At 46.0% G+C, this 22,437-nt stretch overlaps 1 protein-coding gene across 7 annotated transcripts in view; it reads right to left on the reverse strand.

The window, feature by feature from the left end:
* Positions 1 to 13,990: 13,990 nt before the first annotated feature.
* Positions 13,991 to 22,437, reverse strand: part of CEP112 (centrosomal protein 112) — a 183,239-nt gene continuing 174,792 nt past the window's right edge. For all 7 annotated transcript variants that reach the window (XM_026067618.1, XM_026067623.1, XM_026067619.1 and 4 more), the window contains 3 exons: positions 18,332 to 18,433; positions 15,856 to 15,920; positions 13,991 to 14,435 (listed from right to left, as the gene is read on the reverse strand). In XM_026067618.1, coding sequence (XP_025923403.1) covers positions 14,432 to 14,435; positions 15,856 to 15,920; positions 18,332 to 18,433 — 171 coding nt within the window. In that variant the 3' untranslated portion in view covers positions 13,991 to 14,431. The remainder of the gene's footprint in view (positions 14,436 to 15,855; positions 15,921 to 18,331; positions 18,434 to 22,437) is intronic.

Here is a 22,437-nt window from a genome sequence, read left to right on the forward strand (position 1 = left end):
TAATTCAGGCCTCCTCTGCCTCTTCCCAAGTAGCCTCACCGCTCCTCACCTCCTCCCAGGCTCATCATATTTTCTACGTCGTAGGAGGCTTTCTGGTTTATTGCAAGCACTTCTGAAGTTTCTGAGGTCCCAAATTAGAGGCTGCTATTGGCAATTCCCTGACCCGAGCGCAAAATTCCCGTCTCGGGAACCTCACCCCTCTGCTTGCATTGGGACGCTGCTCCTCCCTCACTGGGAAAGCCTGCGTGTCCTCGCCGGCCGACTGCTGCGCGAGGTTTCTCACGGTCCCGGAGTCGGCCAGCGAGGCGGCACAGGCTAACGAAGATCAATCAAGCTCCCTTAAGGCTTTATTTCATTTTCTCCCCCACCCGAGATAAACGGTCTTTTCCCCCAGGTCTTGCCTCCGTCATCCCCCCACCCGCTCCTCCTCCAGTGCTTTCTGCCCAACTTGCTTTCTCCTTCCTGCCTTGAGAGAGGGGGCAGACAAGGAGAGGGAGCGATGAAAGCTGGTCCCTGCTCTCGTTGCTCGGCGAGGTGCTCCCTAGCCTGGCCGCGACGGCTCCGGAGTCGTGACGGCTCCGGAGACACGACGGCTCCGGAGTCCGCATACCCGGGCAGCTTGTCCCCATTTCAACCTGTTCCAGCTCTGACACGAGACACTGCCGCTTGGGCGAGATGCTTGAACCGAATCTCCCTTCTCGGGTGTCCCTCTCCTTTAAAGAGCAGCGGGTAATCCCAGGCTCCAGGAAAAATCCTCCTCTGCCGGCAGGGAGGCTCCAGCGCAGGAGGGCAGGGACGGATAAGCCCCCCGGCCCTTTGGGAGGGTGGGCTGGTCTCTCCCGCAGCAGGGACGGGGAGCGGAGAGGCACCACCGCCCGCAGCAAGGCCGTTGCGAGGCTTCGCGGCTCCGAAGAGCCGGCGAATCCCTGGATAAAAGGGAAAATATGTTCCTAATAAATAACACTGAAGTAACACGTTGCGAAATATTTACTCCCTCGGAAAGCCGGCTGTTTGCTTTCCGGGGAGCTGCTATCTGATCCTCTGCCAAGCAGCGCTAAACTCGCCGCAAGAGATACTTTCCTGGGGTTGGCGAGAGAAACCGGGTGCCCAAAAACGCAGCAGCTCCGCAGGGTTGCAGGTTTTGCGTGCGCGTACGTGAGAGAGGCGGATACACGCGCAGATTTTCGGGGGCCTCCAAACTCGCACGTGGCCCTCGCTAACGCTTCTGCAGCGCCGAGACACCGGATAGTTGAAACTCTGATTTCAAGAATGCAGCTGATACGTCAGTGTAGAGACTGGGGGAAGGAGAAGAGAGGGGGGAGGGAAAAGTAGGGAAAAAAAAAAGTGTTGATAAAATACTTGTTAGAAAGAAAATTGGATTAGTGGTGCCGTTCTGGCCATGAAGTTCTTTGAGCCAGAGAAAAGAAAATAATAATCTTGTTCCTTTCCCCTCCCGCCTCCACAGCCCACAGAAGGCCTCACAGCCAAAACATCAGTCCCTCTAATCTTATTTTCTTTTTTCCAGCATGTATTTTATTAACCCCTTTTCTCATTTAACTGCTATGAATAGCTCAGTGGGCGACATCCTTCTCAGAAAGTAAAAAAACCTCCTTGGAGATGCAGGGCAAGAGGGGCCGAAGCCTTCGCTGCACCGAAGCGAGGCGATTTTGCCGACCTCGGCCAAGGTTTCCTCAGGTCGGACACGCGGCCCGGGGGCTCGGCCGAGGGCCTCCGAGCTTGCCGAGGGTTTCGGGGCGGCCGGGAYGGGTGCCTAGACGCACCGAAGCCGTGCGGGCGGTGCTGCACGGGTTCCCATCACAGGGCGAAGCCACGCGCTCCGAGTGACCTTCCCGCTGCGCCTTCCCATCCCAGCCGTCGCCCCCACGCAACGAAACCCGACGGCCGCTGGCGACGCCACCCGCGGCCGCGGCTCACGCGGCACCGAGGCCCAGCGCTGCGCGGGGGCTGCCGGGGGCCGTCGCAGCGTGTTCGTGCCTTCCCGCCTGCGGGGACGCACGAGTCGTCCTCCTCCGGCCGTCGCACAGCTGCGCACCACAAATAAGACGGTCGAAGGGGAATCTCGGAAAGCTCCCGGGCCGCTCTTCCCCCTTGAACGAGGCCAAAAAAATGAAATATCGGGCTCGATGGAGATAGTCCTGCCCGTAAGGGAGAGCAGAGGTTTAGCCTCGTGACAAAGCGAGCGTCCTGCGAGCGGCAGGCCTTCCCGGGAGCGGGCTCCATGCCATCCCGCTGCCCTCTCTTCCGAGCGGTGAGGGCATGTTAACTCCTCCCAGGCGCCCACGTTGTCCTTGCTGCTCCAGGAGCTGCGACGGATGGTCGTCTGCCGGCGGGGAGCCACCAAGGCCACGTTGGATGGCACCTGGGAGCCGAGCTGGGCCCGGCTGGGACAAAGCTGCCAGGATGGGATCGGACGCAGCCACAGACCGGCCAGCCAGAGCTGCTCCCTTTAGGACCTCGCCACCGCTTTGGTCCTGGCGGCGTTGACCAGATCTCCTTTGGCTGGGGAGGGAAGGGGGGGCAGGAAGGGCTTTGACCCTTCTTGGTGTCCTCAGGAGCCGCGCGGAGCTTCAGAGGCCTCAGGTCAGGAGCATCCGTACGGATCCGTGAGGTGCCCCAAAACCCAGGCCACAACCGGAGGAGGCATCCTCTCTGGCTCCAGACCCTGTACGAGCTCCTCGTTATTCGGCAGGCTGATACCAGCTAGATCACGTCACCTCTCGCAGGCTCTTCCGCGCGGCGCCTCAACGGGGCCAGATTTAGCGCCCGCGCTACAGAGGCGCCGCCAGAGCGTTGCTCGCGCCGCGGCCCCGGAGGAGCTCCAGCAGCCCTCGGCACAGCCCGTGCCCCTTGGCATCGGGTGGAAACACGGATCCGATTTCCGGAGCAGACGTGCCAGAGCACAGGCAACAGATCTGTCGTGCCGCAGACCCACCCCGAGGAGATGACCTTGGACGGAGCGCCGCGCGGCTGAGGGACACGGGCTCGCGGAGAGCTGGGAGCCTCTCGCATGGAAGGTGCCATCCGACCACAGAGGCTGCTGTTAATTATTGCCCCGTTCGGCCGGGGATCGCGCTGCGGACCCAAGCTCCTGAGCTTCTCCATACGTGGACCACAAGCACCGGCGCTGGGRCACCCTTCCCGTTCTCCACAGGGGAATGCCGTGGGCTGGGGCTAATACCGAGATGGGACCGGGGATGGAAAACTCGTGTTTGGCTCAGGCACGACCCCTGAGGTGGCACCGAAGTTCAGGGCCAAGCACGAACCAGCAGGTCCCAGGGCAGCACAGCTCCCAGTGACACAGGTGGACCCACCGYGTGACCAGCGGGCTGTCCCTCCCCTCGCTTTCCAGCGGGACAAACAGCCCAGGTGACATGCAGGGACACAAAGTCCGTAATTGCGCTCAGTTAACGACCCAGGGTGTTTGGTTTTCTTGGAGGATGCTGCCTTGCAAAGAGTTTCCATCGTTTTGGAAACTCCGCAGGGAAAGGACCTGGCGGGTGCAAACACCAACAGGAGCCTTGGGGAGCCCCAGGATTCCCTGCTGCAACACCGGGTGATTTYGGGAATAATTTAGCCACCCCCTTCCCCAAAAGGGGGGAGGAAGCCCCCAGACCATGGGCAAGCAAGGGAGGCATTTCCCCTGCTGCGTTTCTCCTGCTATTCCCCAAGCCRAACCTCATGCATCCGTGAGAGGTGCACTTCGTGATCCACACGTTTTGCCCAATTCTTCCCCCCAAACGTGGAGATGATTAGAAGAAAAGCCGGCTTAGGAATCAAACTCTATCAGAGGACTGTGAATGATAATCGCAACCTCTAGAAATATTTCTAGGTAGCCTAAACCATCGCGTAATTACGCTCTTGTTGTTAGGTAACAACATGGCAAGCAAGTAAAACGGGCAAAGAACTGGGAAAAGTAAAATTCAGAAATCCACAAATGTGGAAAAAAGAAAGTTTTTTTCAGCAATTAATAAGCACCAGAAGTCAGGGGAGAAATTATAAACAAAGCTGAAGGACATATTAAATTCTCTAGCTAGCAGAACTGAAGACAATTCAAAGGACAGTTGTTATTAAGAAAACGTTTTGATGGAAAATGATTTTGCATGATATTTATCCAATATGAGGTTGAAATGATAGAATAATGGTGAAAAGTCAAAAGTATTAACCTAATATTTCTATTCTATATTTGGGGAAAAACCTGATAATCTATTAAAATGAAGATGAAAACTTTCTATTGCAAAAGATAACAAAAGAATATATTAAACAATTCAACATTCTAGGGTAAAACTTATTAATATCAGCAAAGCTGCTTATGACTTTTTGAAAAGTTGGCCAAGCAGCTTTGCAGACCAGTGTCATAGTTGGTAGAGCGTCCTGGTCACAGGGTCTGGAGGACTATGAAAGAGAGCTGAGTTGCATCAACGTTCAAAGATACAGGACATGTTCCACGTTATTACTGACCTAGGCCTTGAGTTTATCTCCAAGAGATGAAAGAAAGACTGATACTCAATACGTAAAGAATTAAAAGAATGCATTATAATTAATGCCAGTCTATTTAATAACATCCTAGCAAATGAACCTGAAGTTATTTTTCATGAGATTTTAGAAAAAAAACCCATGCAAATGACTAAAAGGTAGGAATTTATAATCCTTTTTTTGATAATATTTGAGTAGTAGTTATTTTTCTAAGTAGTTTTTTTTTTGAAGAAGAAGAAGAAGAAGAAATGTTCTATTTCAGACAGACCCACTGGATTTGAAGCAGAAAATTAACTCAGGAAAGTTCTAGGAATGGTGTCCCTAGGCCATTACTGTGCCCCTTTTGGTCTTAAATCTCTAAATACAAGTTTCTAGCCCCCATGCAGCTATTTCACAGCTTAGCACTCCTGTGAGCGTGTGTATATTTACTCGGAGACGACTGCCACAAGAAAAAGAGGAATAAAGCTCTGTAGATCCGCGCAGCTCTGCACATATCAACCCGAAGGCTCCCAGCAGTCACATGAATTTCAAAATAAGATTTCAGCTTAAGCTTGGCATTTCTCAGCCCATTCCTTACGGGGACTATCTGGCCAAAATCACAGCGCCGCCTGTAATGRCTCTGCTCAGAGGCAGAGGGCCTTCAGCCTCTCCTCCATCAAACAGCTCTCATCCCCTTTGTCCGTAGGTTTAATATAACAGCAACAATAATTATCAAAAATATGCATATTCTAGAGACTTAACCAGAGCAAAGAACTCATCTTCCTCTGCAAAGAAATCCTGAGAAGCTAAAAGCAAAGCACATGGGTACAAGAACATACTACCAAAGCACAGCCCACCCCACGAGAAGCTACTTCCATCCATATAAACTCCCCTGACCTACTGCAGAAGACGACCTTCAGCCATCCTTGGCAGCCCAGATGTTCACATGAGCCTTCCTGCCACTGCCCAGCAGTGGAGGAGTTTTCAGGCAGGAAGGAGGTAGGGATAGGAAGAACACTGTTATTTAGCAAAGGATTTCCTCAACTTTGAGGAAGATGCTTCGGGGGCATAAACCACCCTCAGGCTTAATCTGTACTAGAGGCAGAGGCCAGCCATTGAATCTGGATGTAGCTTTGAAGCCCCCCAAAGGTCCCTGTTTGTCAGAGCGCTTAAGCGTGTAGATGGGCCTGGGCTTAAGCACAGACTTAAGGTTAAGTGTTTGCACATGTTCCTTATTGAATYAGGGCCAAAGGTTCAGGTGGGAAGTGCCCCGTTGGGAGCTGGCTAGTTTGTCCTGCTACTTTTAGTTTGTAATGTGCAAGCGCTCGGCCCTGTTGCTGCTGCGGCAGGGTGCGGGCTGCAGCCCTGGCACCGTTACTGCAACCGGAGCCTGTTTGCAGGTGCCCGGTTATTTTTTTTACTGCACCCAGTATTTTTATTTTAAACTGTAGCATAGCTGGCTACTGGAATGGTTTATGGCACCTATAGAGTCTGCAGGAAGAGCCATGTCGATGGTCTGAAAAGAGGCATTAAGGTGTCCCCAGGGCCCTTGCGTAGGTCGTGGGAGCYGCGAATCGCAGGAACGGGGCTGCCAAGAGATGCTCCTCTAGGTGTTTGCTGCTGCTGAAAGGTGGGAGACTGTCGATCCCAGYGTGGTGGCATCAGGGGAAATGCAGACATCCTGCAACCTGTCGCTGTGCCCAGGACAGCAGGAGTTGCAACCCCCCCTTTCTCTACGCTAAATGCTTCAGCACCGGGAAGGTGCTAAAGGGCGGCCTTTCCACGTGCCCAGGGCAGCGAAACGGGTGCGTGCGTTTCTGCGTCTGCCTCCAGCCTGAAGGACGTGTCCACCCCACGCACTGGAAAACCATATCTTACAAAAGAGTTAGATGCTCGTGTGCCAAGAGAAGAGAAACCCACAGAGCAGTGAGGGAGACTGCACAGGATCAGAGCAGAAAACTAGCCTGGCTCCGCAGTCCAAGAACCTGCACCATGGGGGCTCCCCGGCTGCGTCTGGAAATTTCGGTTGACTCCACTAGTTAGAGCCCCCTGCTCCCAGCAGGCGCTGGATTTCCTAAGCGGAGCAGCTGCTAAATCCCCTGCTTGCTATAACCGTCAAGGAGCGGGAGCTGGCAGTGACCTAGGTGGTCCTCCAGAACGAGCTGACACGCAGGGCTTGATCCAGAGCCAACTTCAATCTACTGCAAGTTTCTCTTTGAGTTTAAAGGGTTTGGATTAGGCCCAGCTTTGCAGTTGTAAAGGCAGGAAAAATTTAAACAAGAGGACAGCAAATACTGTGACAAAATTGGATCCCCTTAGCCATGAGATGGTTGCATTAGAAACATCTTTGCACTCCTTTTCTCTGCTAAGGCGAGAATCCTATGTCTGAAAATGTGGTTGCTTCGTTTGGTTTCTCCAGGCATTTTTGCTACATCATGCAGACTGCACAATCAGAAGAAAGGCTGAAACTTCAAAATCACTTTTTTGGGGGGTTTCACAAGACTTTCGACAGCAGAGCCAGGCTGCACCAAAAGCAGTCCACCTTCCCAGGAGCTCACAGCCTTGCGACGTGCACTTTGAGAAACAGGATTTTAAGGAAAGGGAGAGAATTACCTGCTAATGAGCTGGTGCCTCTCTTCTGGAGCCAGGGTTGCATCCCCTTTGTTGATGGTTTTATCACCTCGTTACATTGAAACCTGGGTGGAGCTKTTCATCTAATATTTTGGCAACTTCAGTTTCCCATTAAATCATTAGCTCTGCACGACTCCCTGACTCCGCACTGGTGGTAGGTTTTCCCCCCACAAGCTTTAAGAAGAATTACAGTCTGGTGAGTGATTTCGCTCTGTCAGAGCAAATTGCCTTTACTGACCTAATATCTAATAAAACAGAAGATGTTTTTCCAATTCCTAGTGCAAAGCATGTGATTTTGTGTTATTTCCACCTTGATTTGAAATATGTATGGAGTGTGGATAAATTCACACACCTCATTTTAGGACTAGAATTATTTCCATAAGTGCCTCTAACTGTGGTGCCCATGCTACTTTATAAAAGGGAGGGGGGAAAAAATCTTTCAGACTACAGGAGCCTCTGCATCCCCTCCGCACTCACAATTTCAGCTGTAATAGTCAGATATATTCGGAGCAGTAATTAGCAGTAAATGCAGCCTTTAAACGGTTGGTCTGCTGGAGCTCTATGCCCTCAGTGAAGTTTGGATGCCCAGTGGCTAAATCAAGGTAAGCAGGTTCTCGGGGCTGGAACTACCCTGTGCCCCCGTAAACAAGGGTTCGGGAGACTTGCCCTTTTCGGGGCTCAGGCCATCCTAAAGGGGGCAATTTGCTGCAATACGTAACTACAGACGTTAGTTTTAACTAATGAGAGGTATTTAAATTTCATATGGTGCCAGTCTGGAATTTATGAAAATAATATGTTTCAGGTATCTGAATGCCTTAGGAGTTTTGTGTTATAGCCAGCGTTACTGGCTTTGCAGCAGGACAGCAAACCGAAGCCAGGTTTCTCCAAGTCCAAGGCAGGCACCCTGATGGGTAAACGACTCCTACACAATAGGCTAAAATTACTGATCAAGCAGAGGACTGAAGAAATACAATTCAAGTTTCCTCACTCCATTTTATCAGAGCATCTTCCCCCAGTCCCATCTGCTCTTCTGCTCTGCTATTTGAGCCCCGAATTTCTCTCGAAGAAAGCAAACGGGTAAAAGCAATAAGGGAAGTGTCTCCTGCTGCTGCCTCCAACCTTCTGCCCAGCGGCTCTGAGGCAAACCCGGTTATGGCCGAGACGAGCRGGAAGCCGAGCTGGCTCGGGCAGCGGGAGCCACGGGCCGGACGTTTCCACGGAGGACGCACTGGTACGCAAGCGCCCATCAGCGCCCGCATCCGCGCCTTTCCGGGAGGTGTGGCGGGCTGACGCGAGGTGGGAAAGGCTTCGTGGGCTCGACACGTGTTTTCGTGTTATCAGTGAGGTCAAATGGAAATGCTGCATAAAGCGTCCGAGATGTCCTCTATGGCCTGGGAGCATCGATTACATACGCAGCTGAGTCGGCACTTCGAGGTTGCATCCAGCCGAGCTCTACAAGCATTAGCTTCGCCGTCTCTTCCAAAGAGAGCCTGTCAGCACCGTCAGTAGTGGTTTCACCGCGTGGCACAGGCATCGTGATGGGGTACAGCACAGCGAGAAACGGCGCTGTCTCCCAGGGTCAGCTCCCATCCCCTACGCGCAGCACTGTGCTCTCCTCCAAAGGAGCCCTCRGAAAGCAACAAATCACCTATGGCAGCCCAGGGAGGATGAGGGAGAGGGGAGGAAGAACTGATTAAAATTGGAGTTTTCATTCCAAGTTTTCATTTTAGATTCAGATCTATCCTGAAATTAGTCAGTCAGCCAATGACCTCATCCAGCAGCGATGAACAAACACGAAGATGGCAAGCAAGTGTCGATAAGTCTCGGAAGACGTAACATCGTTCCGGAGCACAATTAAACACAGCCTTACAGTCGGGCTCTGACTGTTCACAAGAGCCATATGGAGTCACACACTTTCTTAGGCCTGTTTTTCCACCACCATTAGATGCAGAACGAGAGCTTGACTGTATAAACATTTAAAGAGCTTTAGGTAGGGCCTGAATTTAAAGAGAAAGAGCCATTTCTAAGTAATCCCTTTCTAAAAATACTTGTTCCAGAAGGAGACAAACTCCCTAAATTGCCTAGCCCCATCACTGGAACCGCAGTACCCAACATCTGCCTCATTGGAGGCTCTTGGGTACCCCAACGCACGGAGATGCTTATTGTGGGGGTTAGCGCACACCTAGGAGTCCCTTGTGCATTTGATGTGTCATTTATATTATTACGATAGACTGCGGTTAAACTAGTAGTGGAGAGGAAAGAAAAAATAACCAACTAAAAGAAAAAGAGTAGGGATTACTTTAACTGTTTTCAAAACTCTTTTTCTTGTCTTTTCCTTTTTAAAGGTTAACTTAACTAAATCTCATTAAACACGTCTTGCTCCCTCCAGGAGCTCTAGTCACCATCGCACTGGTCCTCGGTGGAGACACAAAGACAGCAGCATTATGTAGTGCCTCCGTTTCAGCACAGCATCAGTCTGACTGACAGACTTCTTACGACTCTAGGGCCAGACTTTAATAAAAGTCCTTGAAGCCTTTCTCCGGGCAAAATTAGACAGTTAACTTCAGCATTAGTTTGACTTGAGTAAGACAACCACAGAATTTGGCCTTCTTTTGAAAGGATGGCCAGATCTGACTGTTATTAAACCCTGCTACCAGGCTTGACATGGGAGAGGTGCAAGACCCCTAGAGCACAGACCTGCTGAATAGGTGTTATTAACTTGGAAGTACTGTATCCTAACTCAGCTGCCGAGCTGAGATAAAGGTATTCCTTTACTTCACTCTTTCTACAAGCACACACACATATTTGCCTGTTTTCAGTCCTAAATATTAAGTTTGACGCATGTGCTGACATTTCTAACGCACACGTCTCCCTTCCCACTAAGCTACAGGTTTCTGGAGCATGTGAGATAAAACAAGCCGAGTTACAGAYGGGCCCCAGCTCTGCATATAAAATTGTTCTAGAGAGAGCTCCTCAAAGGAGGTCCCAGCTCTAAACCCTGTCTAGTGTGAAGCTAAGCTGGATGCCCACCTTTCCAAGGTTCTTCTGCAAACACTGCCTTTCACATAGCCATACGTGGGCTTGTGAGAACACAAACGCCGGGACAACCAGCAGTGTATTCTGAGGCGCTGGGAGGCGAGCGATGCTTGAGCTGCACTAAGCCCCTCAGCTTCTTGGGTTTCTCTGAAGAAGGCRTTACCCTGGTCGTGAACAAATCCCTTCCTCCATTGGCTTAGTTCCTGATGGTTTCCAGCGGAGCAGTGGTGATAAGAGCCAGCCAGCACACCTTTCAGACCAGTAGCAGTGATTAGGATGTGCCCAGCGCTGTATCAGCGGCACTGGTGGAGACTGGTAGGCTAATGGTTGTACATGGAAACAGTGGAGGCTTCCTGCCAGCTCCTCTCTCCACTTCAGCTTCTTTTCACTCACACCAAAGATTTTGGTTAAAATGAAATTTAAAGTTCAACGTTGCTAGCAACAGCACGAGGAAAGCCATCAGGAAAGGAAAGCAAGCTTCTCTTCTCCAAATGATCCCTTGAAGCAAGGAAAGCACTTAACGAACAGCAACCAGCGGTACAGGTTTACGGGACAAAGCCTGTATGAGCGGAAATAAGGGAAGGCGGTCAACTCATGAATCGCAGAGCAAGGGCACTATAGAAGCTCTTCACTCTTTTCTGTTCAAGTGTCTGTCTATGAAGGAGAGATCATGGTAGCAAATGGTACATAAACAATATTTTGGCCAGGGGCTTAACTTATTTACATTTTTACAAATTCTCAATAACATGAAAGAGAGCTGCATAATTGCTATGAAAAAATGTTACAAACTGTTCCCAAACACAACACACACACACACACACACACACACACACACATACACACTCACTCACTCTCTTCCTTTCTCACAAGACAGATTTTGCAGGATCAGATCCTTATGCAGTTCTTTTAATCTTTTTGACAAAAATAATTTCTAATTTGGGAAGGAAAAGTTTTATTTAATTATCCTCCTTTCTTGGTTTGAATTGACCAGCTGCGTATCTTCTACTGGCTTTATCAAAGAAGCCACCAGCACAAGAGCACATCTAATTTTAAGTGGGCTTTAGTTGGCAGACTTAAAATTGATCATGCATTTTAGTTTCAGTAACTTGCAATTTCTGCAATCTTTGATAATGCACTTTAAAGAACAAGCCTTCTTTAATGACAAAGGCTTAAAAGAAATGACCTTTCTGAGCAAAATATCAAAGCTGAGAAAAGATAGTTCCTTGAAAAAAAAGTCTGAATTAAAATGACCTTGTGTTCTGAAACTTTTTCATACAATATCTGATGTCTTACTTTTCCTTTGTACCCTCAGAACGAGACCAAGTAGAATTTAGTAGTGTGCGGTGCCTCCAGTACATTTTGGGATTTGGGAAGGACTCGCAGCACATTACGATAATTAAAAAAATCAGATCCCATATACACCCTCTATCAAGACTACTTGTCATTAGAATCAAAGCTGTGTATGTTTTTCGGAAAATTCAATGAATGCTTAACACTATAGGATATTATAGCGATCACAGATATTTTCTTCTAGTCGCAATAAAGTCTCTTCTGTGCAGCAAAAGCCTTTCTCGGGTTGAAGCCCCAGTTTGCAGAGGCCTGGGCAAGTAACAGGAGCAGCCGCTGTGCCGCCCCCACCACCACTACAATTAAAGCACTGTTGCAGCACAAAGCGAAGGGCTGGAAGGAGCAGGGAGGTTGGATCCCTTTTCTTCCGACTGCGAGAGAAATAAGCATATTTGTTACAGGTAACACAAGAACTGTGAGTGGCAGCRAAACCAAGTTTCACCTTGATAAGGGTAACCTCCTTTGATACTGGTGAAAAATGTTATGTCACGATGCCTCTTTCTTGTGTGCTCTTACACAGAGTTGAACAAGTATCTTTCACGTAGCAAAAAGCAGTAAAATAATATACAAGCGCATACAAATACAGCTGTAACCATGTTCAAGCCAGTTTTGCTAGCGTTGCTTTATAGGCAGTGAAAGCAACTACTGGGAGCCGACAGTTCTCTCCCCAGCAGGTGAGAGCAGAGGTAGGGAGCAGGTTACATATATGAAAACACTTCTAACCTTGCAATTAAGACTTGAACTGCCACTCGTTACAAGAAATGATCAAAGAAATGTTAAAAACAACTACAAACAAAAATCCCCAACGAATCAAGAATTTATTTTATGAGGTTTATGGAACCTTCAAAATGGGCCTCACACTGTATTTAATATTGGAGAGAGCTTCCCGGGTTTTTAAACTCCCAGATTGACAATGATCCACTTTTCTCAATCTGCTTTTTGATCATCAGTGGCATCRGCAACTCACTTCGATCAAACAGAATGAAATTCGGGCCTGAATTCAACAAGTCTGCTCAAGGAGCTGCGTCCAGACGGGGCTGCATGGGTCAGGTTTTGGACGTACCTCCCTCACCGCTTTCAAAAGCACTATAGCCACCAGCACAGCRTGCAGAAACGTCAGCAGAACGCAAGACTCAAAAACGCCTTATTTCATTTGCGCACAAGAAGAGAGATTTCACCGCCACAACAGCTGCCGTTTAGCCACGCAGCAGTGTCCGGCAGGTAAATCACAGCGCGCAGCACCTGCAACGCGGCGCACTCTTGATGCTTCTTCCGAAGACCTGAACCACTGTTGCCGTGCACCTCTCTGTGCAAATACATTTAATTTTACTGCCCACAATTAACCAAACGTATCCTAACAAATTCCTCCTACTACACCTCCCCAGCGCCCCGGGCAAGGCTTTGCGGCACCTGCTGCAGCACCTCCTCGCTTATCGGAGCCACGACAAACCCTTATCTATAATTAGAAGAGTCACTTGTTGATTCAAGGAAGGTGGAAAACTTGCCCAGGCTCACGCCGGACTGACGACACGCGGAGCGCCGAGAGAAGCTGGAGCACACTGTTTGGCACGGAGCATCCTCCCTCGGCTGCCTGGAGGCGGGGATGGATCAAACCCAGCCTGGCCCAGAGCTCCCGGCATGGTGTCCATGCTGGACAGGCCACCAGCGCGTGGGGACCACCCTGCCCCTCGAGTGGGTGGTCGCGGCGCTGGTACTCACCCCCTGCAGCACGCCTCTCCTCCCAGATCCCGCTCGGGCAGGAGCACGGGCCCCCGGGGCAAGGACAGACACGCGGCCATTCCCGCGGCGTCGCTCCTGCCATCGGTGCCGCAGCCGGACACCAAAGACACGAATTCTTGGCCCCATCTCAAGCACTCGGGCCGTTAACTGTGCCGTGATACGAGCGCGGCCACGAGGATGGTGCTCAGGAGAAAAAAGCTATTCTCGTGTTCTGCCAATCTAAATTTACAGATTACAAATGCACGAATGTACACTCTTGTTTGYGGATGGTGGAGAGATAAGCCGGCCCCAGGCCCGCCAGGCAACAGGAGCTGAGAGCAACGTGCCCCATCCAGCTCCTTTAGCTTTCAATCGCTTTTCGTACCTCGTCGCCTGCAAAACCTTAGGAATCTGCTCAGATTTAACAGGATTGTTCACATCAAGAGAGTCTGTGCACGTGTGCATGAGCGCGTGCAGAACCGTGGCCGTATCACTTCTGACTCTTTTCCAGTAAGGCACATAACTGTGTTATCAGTAAATGACGAAGGACTCGTTCCTGCGACTGCTGCATATAACCCAACCGGTAGATTCATATGCTCTTAACTGGAAATGGTGGCTGCAATTGTCATTATGGTGTTTTCACTCTCACTACAAGATTTTCCTCTGAAATACAGCGTCAAATATTTTCCAAGTTAAAAAATAAAAGCCATACAAAACTCTCATATGCACTGTAGCTGTTCAACTGAGTGAAATGCCCAAGCGGTACAATAATGTCAAAACAAAATAGTACAAAATAATATTTTAATATTATGTAAACATATGGACACAAAACAATGTCAAAATATGTTAAAATATCTTGGACAATAATAATAGAAAAATGTGATTTTCCATGTATAAAAGTAAATAGAATGGTATGAGGAAGTAATAACAAAAATATTAGCGGAGGAAATTTTTTCTTTCAGTAAGCAAACTCAGCACAGAGTCAAACACACCACACATCAAAAGTGTAAGTCTGTAATAAGATAATGATAAAAAAATAATGGAAGGAAGATACAACTAAAAAAATGCTGGCACGAGCAATGGATGTGTTTTCATGAACTTAATTACAGTTTATCTACTAACAAAACAGCCACTGATCTTTATATTTTAATTTACAAGAGCCAAATCTTCAAACCTATTCAAAGCAGTCCATTTGACAATCGAAGAAATCCAGCAGCTCCAGCAGCTACCTGAAAATTAAGAGAGTCTCATTAGTTATATCTTATTACTCTTCCTAGAAAAAATGCAACAGGCAGATATCGGGGCTGGGCCTGGGTAGAGCCGCGGGCTGCTGCCGCGTCGCGTGTTCAGGAGCACGCGTGTCCTGGGGCGAGAGCTCTGGGGAGCCAYGTTCAGTCTGCAGCCACACACACATGTTAAAGCTCGTCCTTCACTGAAGAACYGTCCAGCTTCAGTGAAAAAAAATGCAGCATTTCAGTGAAAGAGGATCAGGTAAACACTAAAAATTCAGTGTGAATGCAGTCTTGGGAAAAGATCTGGTCTGAGAGAAATTTTCTCTGGACAGAAGCAGCACAAAACCTGCTCCAGGCTCCAAGCTCCAGGTCTTCTCCAGGTGGGAGAGATGCTGGGGATCTTCCACGCTCGCGCRGTCCTTGGCCCGTCCCCTCTGTCGGGACAGGCATGCAACTCATCCCGCACTCACCTTTTGGTCGCCCGGCCCCTGGGCCTGATTGAATGGCACATAATTATTTAGATACCTTTTTTCCTAATTGTGAAGACACTAAGTCAGAAAACTCTGAGACAAAATGCATCCCTTCGTAACGCCGTTGCTGGTACTGGAGAGATTTTAGAGACTAGGTTCAAGCTTTGTATTTATCTGGCAAAGTTACCTACAGTGGGCACGTCACCAAGAAGCTATGGTATGAGAAGCTGTTACAGTTTCATCTTTCAATTAGCGTTAGCTAATTCTTGTTAACAAAAATTTTAAGATTAATATTTTCAGGCAACTTTCACACTGTTAACATTTTTACAATTTTTTTTATTTTGTTTTGTTTTTACAAATTTTTACACTATTTCTACAAGCACACATTATCATTTGCAGAAATTCTCCTGTGAGATATGAAAGTATCAATGAAATGTATAAATATAAAAAGACTGAGTGACTTTACTAGCAAGTTTCCTTTTACTCACCCATCCATGTGAATCACTTATTCGAAAGGCATGGCAAGTCTTTTTATTGCTGCAGCACTTGCCATAATTTATATTGGAGGGTGTAAACGTTCGAAAAAAAGCTCAGGCTCATGAGGATCCGGTACTTTGAAGATGTGATCTGGAATATTACGCATTGCATCATTGTTTTCTATCTTAAAAGGAGGTGGCATCACCGCAGAGCTGCAGCTGTGCACTGAGCCACYGTCTCATCATGAGCACGGAGGCAAGGCCCAGACTTGTAATGCACCTGYGAGTTCTCTAATCTTGCTCTCATAGTACTGACTAAGCACTGGGAAAATTCTCAGACGCTTGTTTACTGSAAATAAGGACCTTTTAAAATTGCAGCCATATTTGAGTATTTTAATTAAGCCATAAAACTTCAATAACTGGGATCCACAGGTACGAAAYGGTACGAACTGATCAAAGATACTCACGTACCTTCTGGTGCGGTAGGCATTCAGTTCTTCCTGCAGGACCGATGCTCTCTTCTGCAGAATAGTTACCTATAAAACACAYCCCACATGAGAACGGTGTACGAAATCATAATTAGTAATTTTGTACTCATAACGGGTGACTTTCTTGTCTGGGCCGCCTAAATAAAACGCAGTGACGCCTTGGCTGCACACTAGAATTAATCACAGTGCGGGATGGGCCGTTGCTAGCGYGGCTTCCCTGGTCGGCGTACCCGGCTGCACGCTATCTACTCCTTTAAGGGTGCAGGTAGTCAAAACGGTTTTTAACTTCAACTTGTGCTAACATACGGATTATACAACAGTTTGGGAACCCAAGCTCTACTCTCAAATCCAATATAAAGACAGTTCTTTGTTCCCCGCACTTTTGCGATGAACATACTCACCTGTCCTTGAAGGGTATGAAAATTTATGTTTATTAATACGGCGCAGCCACTTGTGGACAGCTYACCAAGAGCAGACAATTGGGCAGCGTGCTTTATATTTAGCAGCGTTTTAGAAAACTTTGCCCAAGCATCAAGTATTTTCCTTTTTGTTTATTTTTATCACTGCTTGGCGCTTTTACCCAGCCTGTCCTCTTCATCCTCCTCCAACAATAAATAACCCTGACAGGTGCACGGATTCCATCGCCCTTCTTGTCTGATGTTTGCAAACAGGAATTCCAACAATTTTCGAAGGCCAGGACACCTGTGCTGCAGAGCAGAGCCCTGCTTAGCGAATGGTCTGTGACTACAGCGTACCGCTGGAAACACCGCCAGCAGCTATGTATTTCTGGGATAACACCCAGTTTTCAGTGTGTGTAGTTACTTTTACTCCTTTGAAATGCTGCTGATGCTCAGAGAAGCCCTGCAGGTGGATATCAGAGTCTATTTATTTTTTAACTCCTTCAAAGGTGTGGTATCCTTGTATTAGCTCCAGTGGAATGCTTCCTACCCGACACTGTTAGCAGTCAACCACACTTTAAAAATAGCTTTTTGCTATCAGCTGGAAATAGATTTCCCCAGTAGATCCTTAACTCTTTGTTTCCCACAACTATTTAAACATCACTTCCATGAGGAATTCCTTGACATGTAAAACAGAGTGTCTACAACCATAATGCTTAAGTTGTGTCACTATTAGCACATAGCAATATGAAACTTTTGCTTATGGACATTTCCTATTTCTGTTAAAGGCAAATTTTGCCAGGGGAAATTTCTCATGCATAGCAAAAATGCTGCAGAATAACTCTATGCATTGTGGGGGGAAAAAAAAAAAAACAACAAAAACCCAGCAAATACATTAAATTACAACCTTCTCCATAGGGAGAGATTACATAATAAAGAAAAATGGAGAGGATGCAGATCTATAATAGCTTAAAAAACAGTCCTGAAAATTTGTTTAAGCTGTGTGTTGGTATCAAGCCTAAACCAGCATGCTGTGTCCTCAGGGCTTCTGCTTTTCTCAGAGCTCGTGGCCAGCTACTAGCCACTGGGATTCCCACGTCTTGYTCTTGCTTCTTCCTTTCTTCCCAAGACAGAGTCCGAGTCCTTCTTAACAAGTTTACATGCACAGTCCTGCACTAGGCCATTTGCGAACGCTCACAATGTTTTATTTGGACTAATTTACCATAAAATACAGATTATTCTACATCTGTGGTCACTCCTATTTATCGTTATTTACCCTTCCTCATACCTTCAAGTGTCTGCAAGTTCAGGCAATGATGACATTATGTTTTCTTTGAGCTCCTAATATACTGAATAGGGCAGTGTCAAATAACCTCTTTTGGGATCATGTACTAGAAACGTATCTGATTCATTAATAGTTCCCTATTTACAATGACATTTTGATATTTCTATTAGCCAGTTTTATAGTCTATGCCATATAGGTAATAATGATTCTCCGTTATTCCAGATGATCCAGTGTTTTGCAATATTAAATAAAAAGCCTTACAAATGTCTATTAAATCCACATTATCCTCTTTATAAAGGAAAACCTGGAAGAAATACAATGATAATTTGGACTACTATCTTCAAAGAAATAGCCCATTTGCTTCATTATATAGGCTGCAAAGAAAACAAAATTATTTCTCACTCCCTTCTGAACCCCTTACATGCATCCTTTAACTCCTTCTGGAGAAACAGGGTAACATAGAGGAGAGTTAACTGTATGCTATCTTGGAAAGGTTGTGAAAAAGACTAATATTGAATACAGCATTATTTTCTACTTTCAACAGGCAACTGAAGCAAAACCTGGGATCAGAAGATATAATATGGTAGCTCTCATTATGAGGGTATTGGGGGAAAAAATCCTGGTGAAGGATGGCTGAGAAGCACGAGAGTGYTGCCATAATTTATTTTTGAGACCAATTCGTATTTTGGCCAAATTTTAGACRGTCATACTCTCTTGTCTATAAGAAATGTTTTTAATCCAGTCCAAAAAATTAGAGATAAATAATAAAAATTTACCTGAGATTTTAAAGATACAATGGTGTCTTCAAGTTCCTGTCTCATAGATGCTGGCATCAAACCTTTGAGTTTGGTTTCATATTCTTGTCGTATATGGGTCATCTGAAATGGAACAAAAAAAGTAAAATACAGGTGGCTAGTCTTAGAGGCAGGAGAGCAACTTTTTTGCTTCTTTTTCCCAATTTGGAGTCTCAAGAAAACACAAATTTGGGTAAGACTATGTAAAGGCATAGAGAAAGGAAGACCTATAACCACACAGGTCTCTGGTCTGTGTCAAAATAATTTGTGGTATCAAGGAAAAGGTAAGAAGGGAGGAGATGGATCAGCAAAGGCCCATAAGGAGCAAAAGAGGTACAAAAGAGGAAGAGAGAAAAAAGAAACACAAGAATACAGAATAGGTGGAGAGGGGGAAATGGGAAACACTAAGGCATTTGTCAGGACATGGTCCGAGGAAGCAATAACGCTATCATTTATAAATCTATCTTAATAGAGCATTTACAAGGACATAAACTTTGCAATTTGTTATTCATCAGCTCTCCTAGCTAACAAAAGTTTTCTTTTGACTTTGGTGATCTTTGACTTGATCTGAATCAGGTCGGTAGAGTGATGTCTGTCCCTCACTCCCTTAAACAAGGTGAATTACTGTTTCCCAAGATCTTTATAAGATTTTTCAACTTCAGGGTGCTTTTAAGGCTTTCTTTAATTCATGGTGCAACTATTTTTCATTACATTTTGTGTCTTCTTGAACTTCATTCTGAGGCTATCAATGACACCTGCTCATTGATACAATCAAATGGCTTAATGCTTGTCAATATTCACATAAGCATTTGAAAACCTGCCTTAAAGTTATTATACACAAAATCTACATGTTGTTCCTTGCCCTTTTTCACAGATCATGATTCAGTCATGCTTAGTGAACTGAAGTCAAAATAGTTAATCCACTAGTTTTCTATCTAAGCGGTGAAGGTACTAACCCAAGTAGAAATAAAATCTTCCTTGTGAAAAGATTTCTAGACAGAGTGTTTCAGTCTCCACCAGGTCCCACACGCTATTGCTCTCTGCTTGCCCTTTACATCCTTTTGTACAGTAAGCCCAAAAGCCCGCTGGGGCTTTCAGCTCTTTTGAATGCTTAAGTTTGGGATGTCTTTGGGAATCTTCCATAGATTAGTGTGTGATCCCCTTGCATATGAACAAGAATGTCTAGCAGGACAACATTACCATCTGAATACTTCTTCCCAGTGTATGCTTAAAAATATCAGTACAAAGTTTTGCCTCTACTGTAACTAGACACAAACTATAGGAACACAGAAATGGCAAAGATTAGTCATTTCAGCCAACAGGCTGTCATGTAGGAGACAATCCTGAAAGGTGCTCAGGACATCCAGTCCGTATCAGGAAATAACTCCATAAGCACATAAATATTCAACAGACATTTAGAAATGTTATTCAATATTCATTAAGTCAACAGCAATGCTCCTATTGTCTTCAACTGGCACTGCATCAGAACTTTAAATAATAAAGATTTTTGCAATTTCAGCAGGAAATTGCTCAGAGAAGGAGGAAAGAACTGTTTCAAAGTTTTCAGAAATGAAATTTAACATGTAAAGGTCAAGGTGAAGGGGATTTAAACCATTTCAGCTGGCATTTCTGACATATATATATTGCAACATCTTTAGCACTTTTGAAAAAAGTCCAGTTTCTACTGTCCTATGTACTTTGAAGTTAATTATACTTCTTAAAGTTTATCAACCACAGTAATCATTTTCTAATTATTTGCATACTTAACTTTTCCACCTTACTGATTACTTAAACAACCCACTGCCCCAAACCAACAAGAGACTAAAATCACTCCAAGCCCTCCATGCCCACACCGGCCCATTGCACCTTCCCCCAAGCTGGAGCAAGTCATAAGGAATATCCAAAATCTAGGCTCGCATCTTAGAAAGACAGCAGAAACTCTTTGGCAATCATAGGACCATATTTGAATGATCCTGGAAAACAAATATCTGAAAACCTCCACCCTTCTGTATGGACATGGGCCCATATGCATCTCCTGTAAATGTTTGAGTGTAGCACAGCACTGTGGACCTCTTTGGGCTTGTGTTTGTCAAGCTACTGATGAGAACATCATAGATGACCTTGCTGTGTTATGGTGCTTGAAATCTTCTCGCACGTAACTGGACAAGGATATCTGACTAACAGGAAGATATTGTCCACTCCATTCATATAAGCTAGTAATATTACCATCAGACAATTAACTCTTTTGCCATATGCTGGACACTTGTCTTAACTCACCTAAGCAGAAAAGCTTGCAAAGGAATTTATCAAACAAGAGCAGAAGGTCTGGAGGAGGAAGAGCTAAGGGGGGGGATCTAACTCCTGTCTTCTGGTTTAAAGTATATAGGAATAAAAAAGGAAGAATCGACGTCAGGCAAAGCGCAACACTCACTCCGGTTGCAGTGATTAGGAAATCAGACCTCAGAGATCTAGAACACATTCCTGTTTGCAGCCAAGGAAGCGGACAAATGGACAGACTAAACAAAACGTTTGAACGTTATTGCATTCCAAGCTGAAATATCATGTGCAGCATCACGTATTTGTAATTTGCAAGTAAAAAGTAGATGGCATGTTAGCTCATTTTATGTTACAGCTATGGGACTTTCAACAAATAGGTTCCGGTATTTTAGGCATGTTACAAAGTCAAACGTTCACACAAAAATGATTACTTCTAAAGGACTTTTTAGTCCGTAATCTTATTCAACAGATGTTGAGTAAATAGGACTGTTACAAAGTGGTGTTATGTCAAGATACTGGAAGCAGGTTTGTGGTTCATCTCTCTCCCGTGTGACTGTATTTGCTGAATCTTGACCCAGAAAAAGTACTGAGATTCTCATTCAGCTTTGTCCACTGAATCTCACAGGACTACTTGGACACTTTATTACTTTACTGAATCAGGACCTTACATCTGTACTTAACTATTCCTATTAGACTTACCTAATCCTGTTGCAATAGGATTAACCGTGTAATTCAAACTGAGCAAGCACTTAGGTGTTTTTTCGGATTAGTAGTTGAATATGTAAATAAAATATAAAAGGGACTCAATATCAGATTAACTTGTAAAATAACGTTAAACCTTCAAACTGAGTCTTCTTTCCAATGCATTTACACACCAACACCGTTTTGTGCTAGTTATATTTCAGTTACAAAATTGCTTAAATCTACCATTGTGACCACAAATCAAAAACTCAGGCTTACATTTGAAGAAGAAGCAGCCATGAGTTATACGTTCCAGCTTCCAGCTTGTGAGTTGTGCACAGGCAACTACACACATGGCAACGAAACACAAAGTTCACTGAAAGATGTGCCAATTACCATCTTTTGCAAAGAGCAGGTCATGCCAAGAGATGCATTATGCATAATACAATCATCAATACAAAAGGAATAAAACAATCTGATGAAACTTTAGGAAGATTTTGTCTATGAGTCATTCCAACATGCAGAAGAAATCTCCAAATCTCTATGCAAATAGGCAATTAGAGGCTTTCCTTGCGAGCTGCAAGTGATGCCGCTATGCACATATAAAGAAATAACAGGAAAAAATTGGTGAGACAGGAAACCTTGCTTGAACTCTGCCTCTATATGCGTCAGTGATCAAAATTTATGTTTTTTAAAGTTACTCTGATAAATTTATGCTCCTATTTGTATAAAGGCTTACAAAGTTATGCATAGGTACTCTGCCAGCATAAATATTTTTTAAGCCAACAGCTTATTTGGGTGGGGACCTTGATGCAGCAGAAACATATATTTCAGTTAATTCAACACGTTACATTTGTTCTTGGTGAGATAGAGCAGAAGCAGGCAGCTAGAACAGCAAAACGCTTTTATTTTCTCAATTTGGAAAAATAAAGAGGCATTTTGCAAATAAAAGGATTGGGATGATTACATATCTAACCTCCCAGCAAGAACCAACGAAGGGGCAGAGAAATTCACCCGTGCGTGCGAAGGCTGCAAGGGGTCGGTGGTGCTGACGCGGGCGGCGGGCAGGGACGCAGCGGCCCCTCCGGGCCGACCACGCTGCACGGCAGCAGCTCGGCCCGTCTCCGCTA

This window comes from Apteryx rowi, unplaced genomic scaffold (assembly GCF_003343035.1).
Source record: "Apteryx rowi isolate R43461 unplaced genomic scaffold, aptRow1 scaffold_26, whole genome shotgun sequence".
In the NCBI taxonomy this organism is placed as follows: domain Eukaryota; kingdom Metazoa; phylum Chordata; class Aves; order Apterygiformes; family Apterygidae; genus Apteryx; species Apteryx rowi.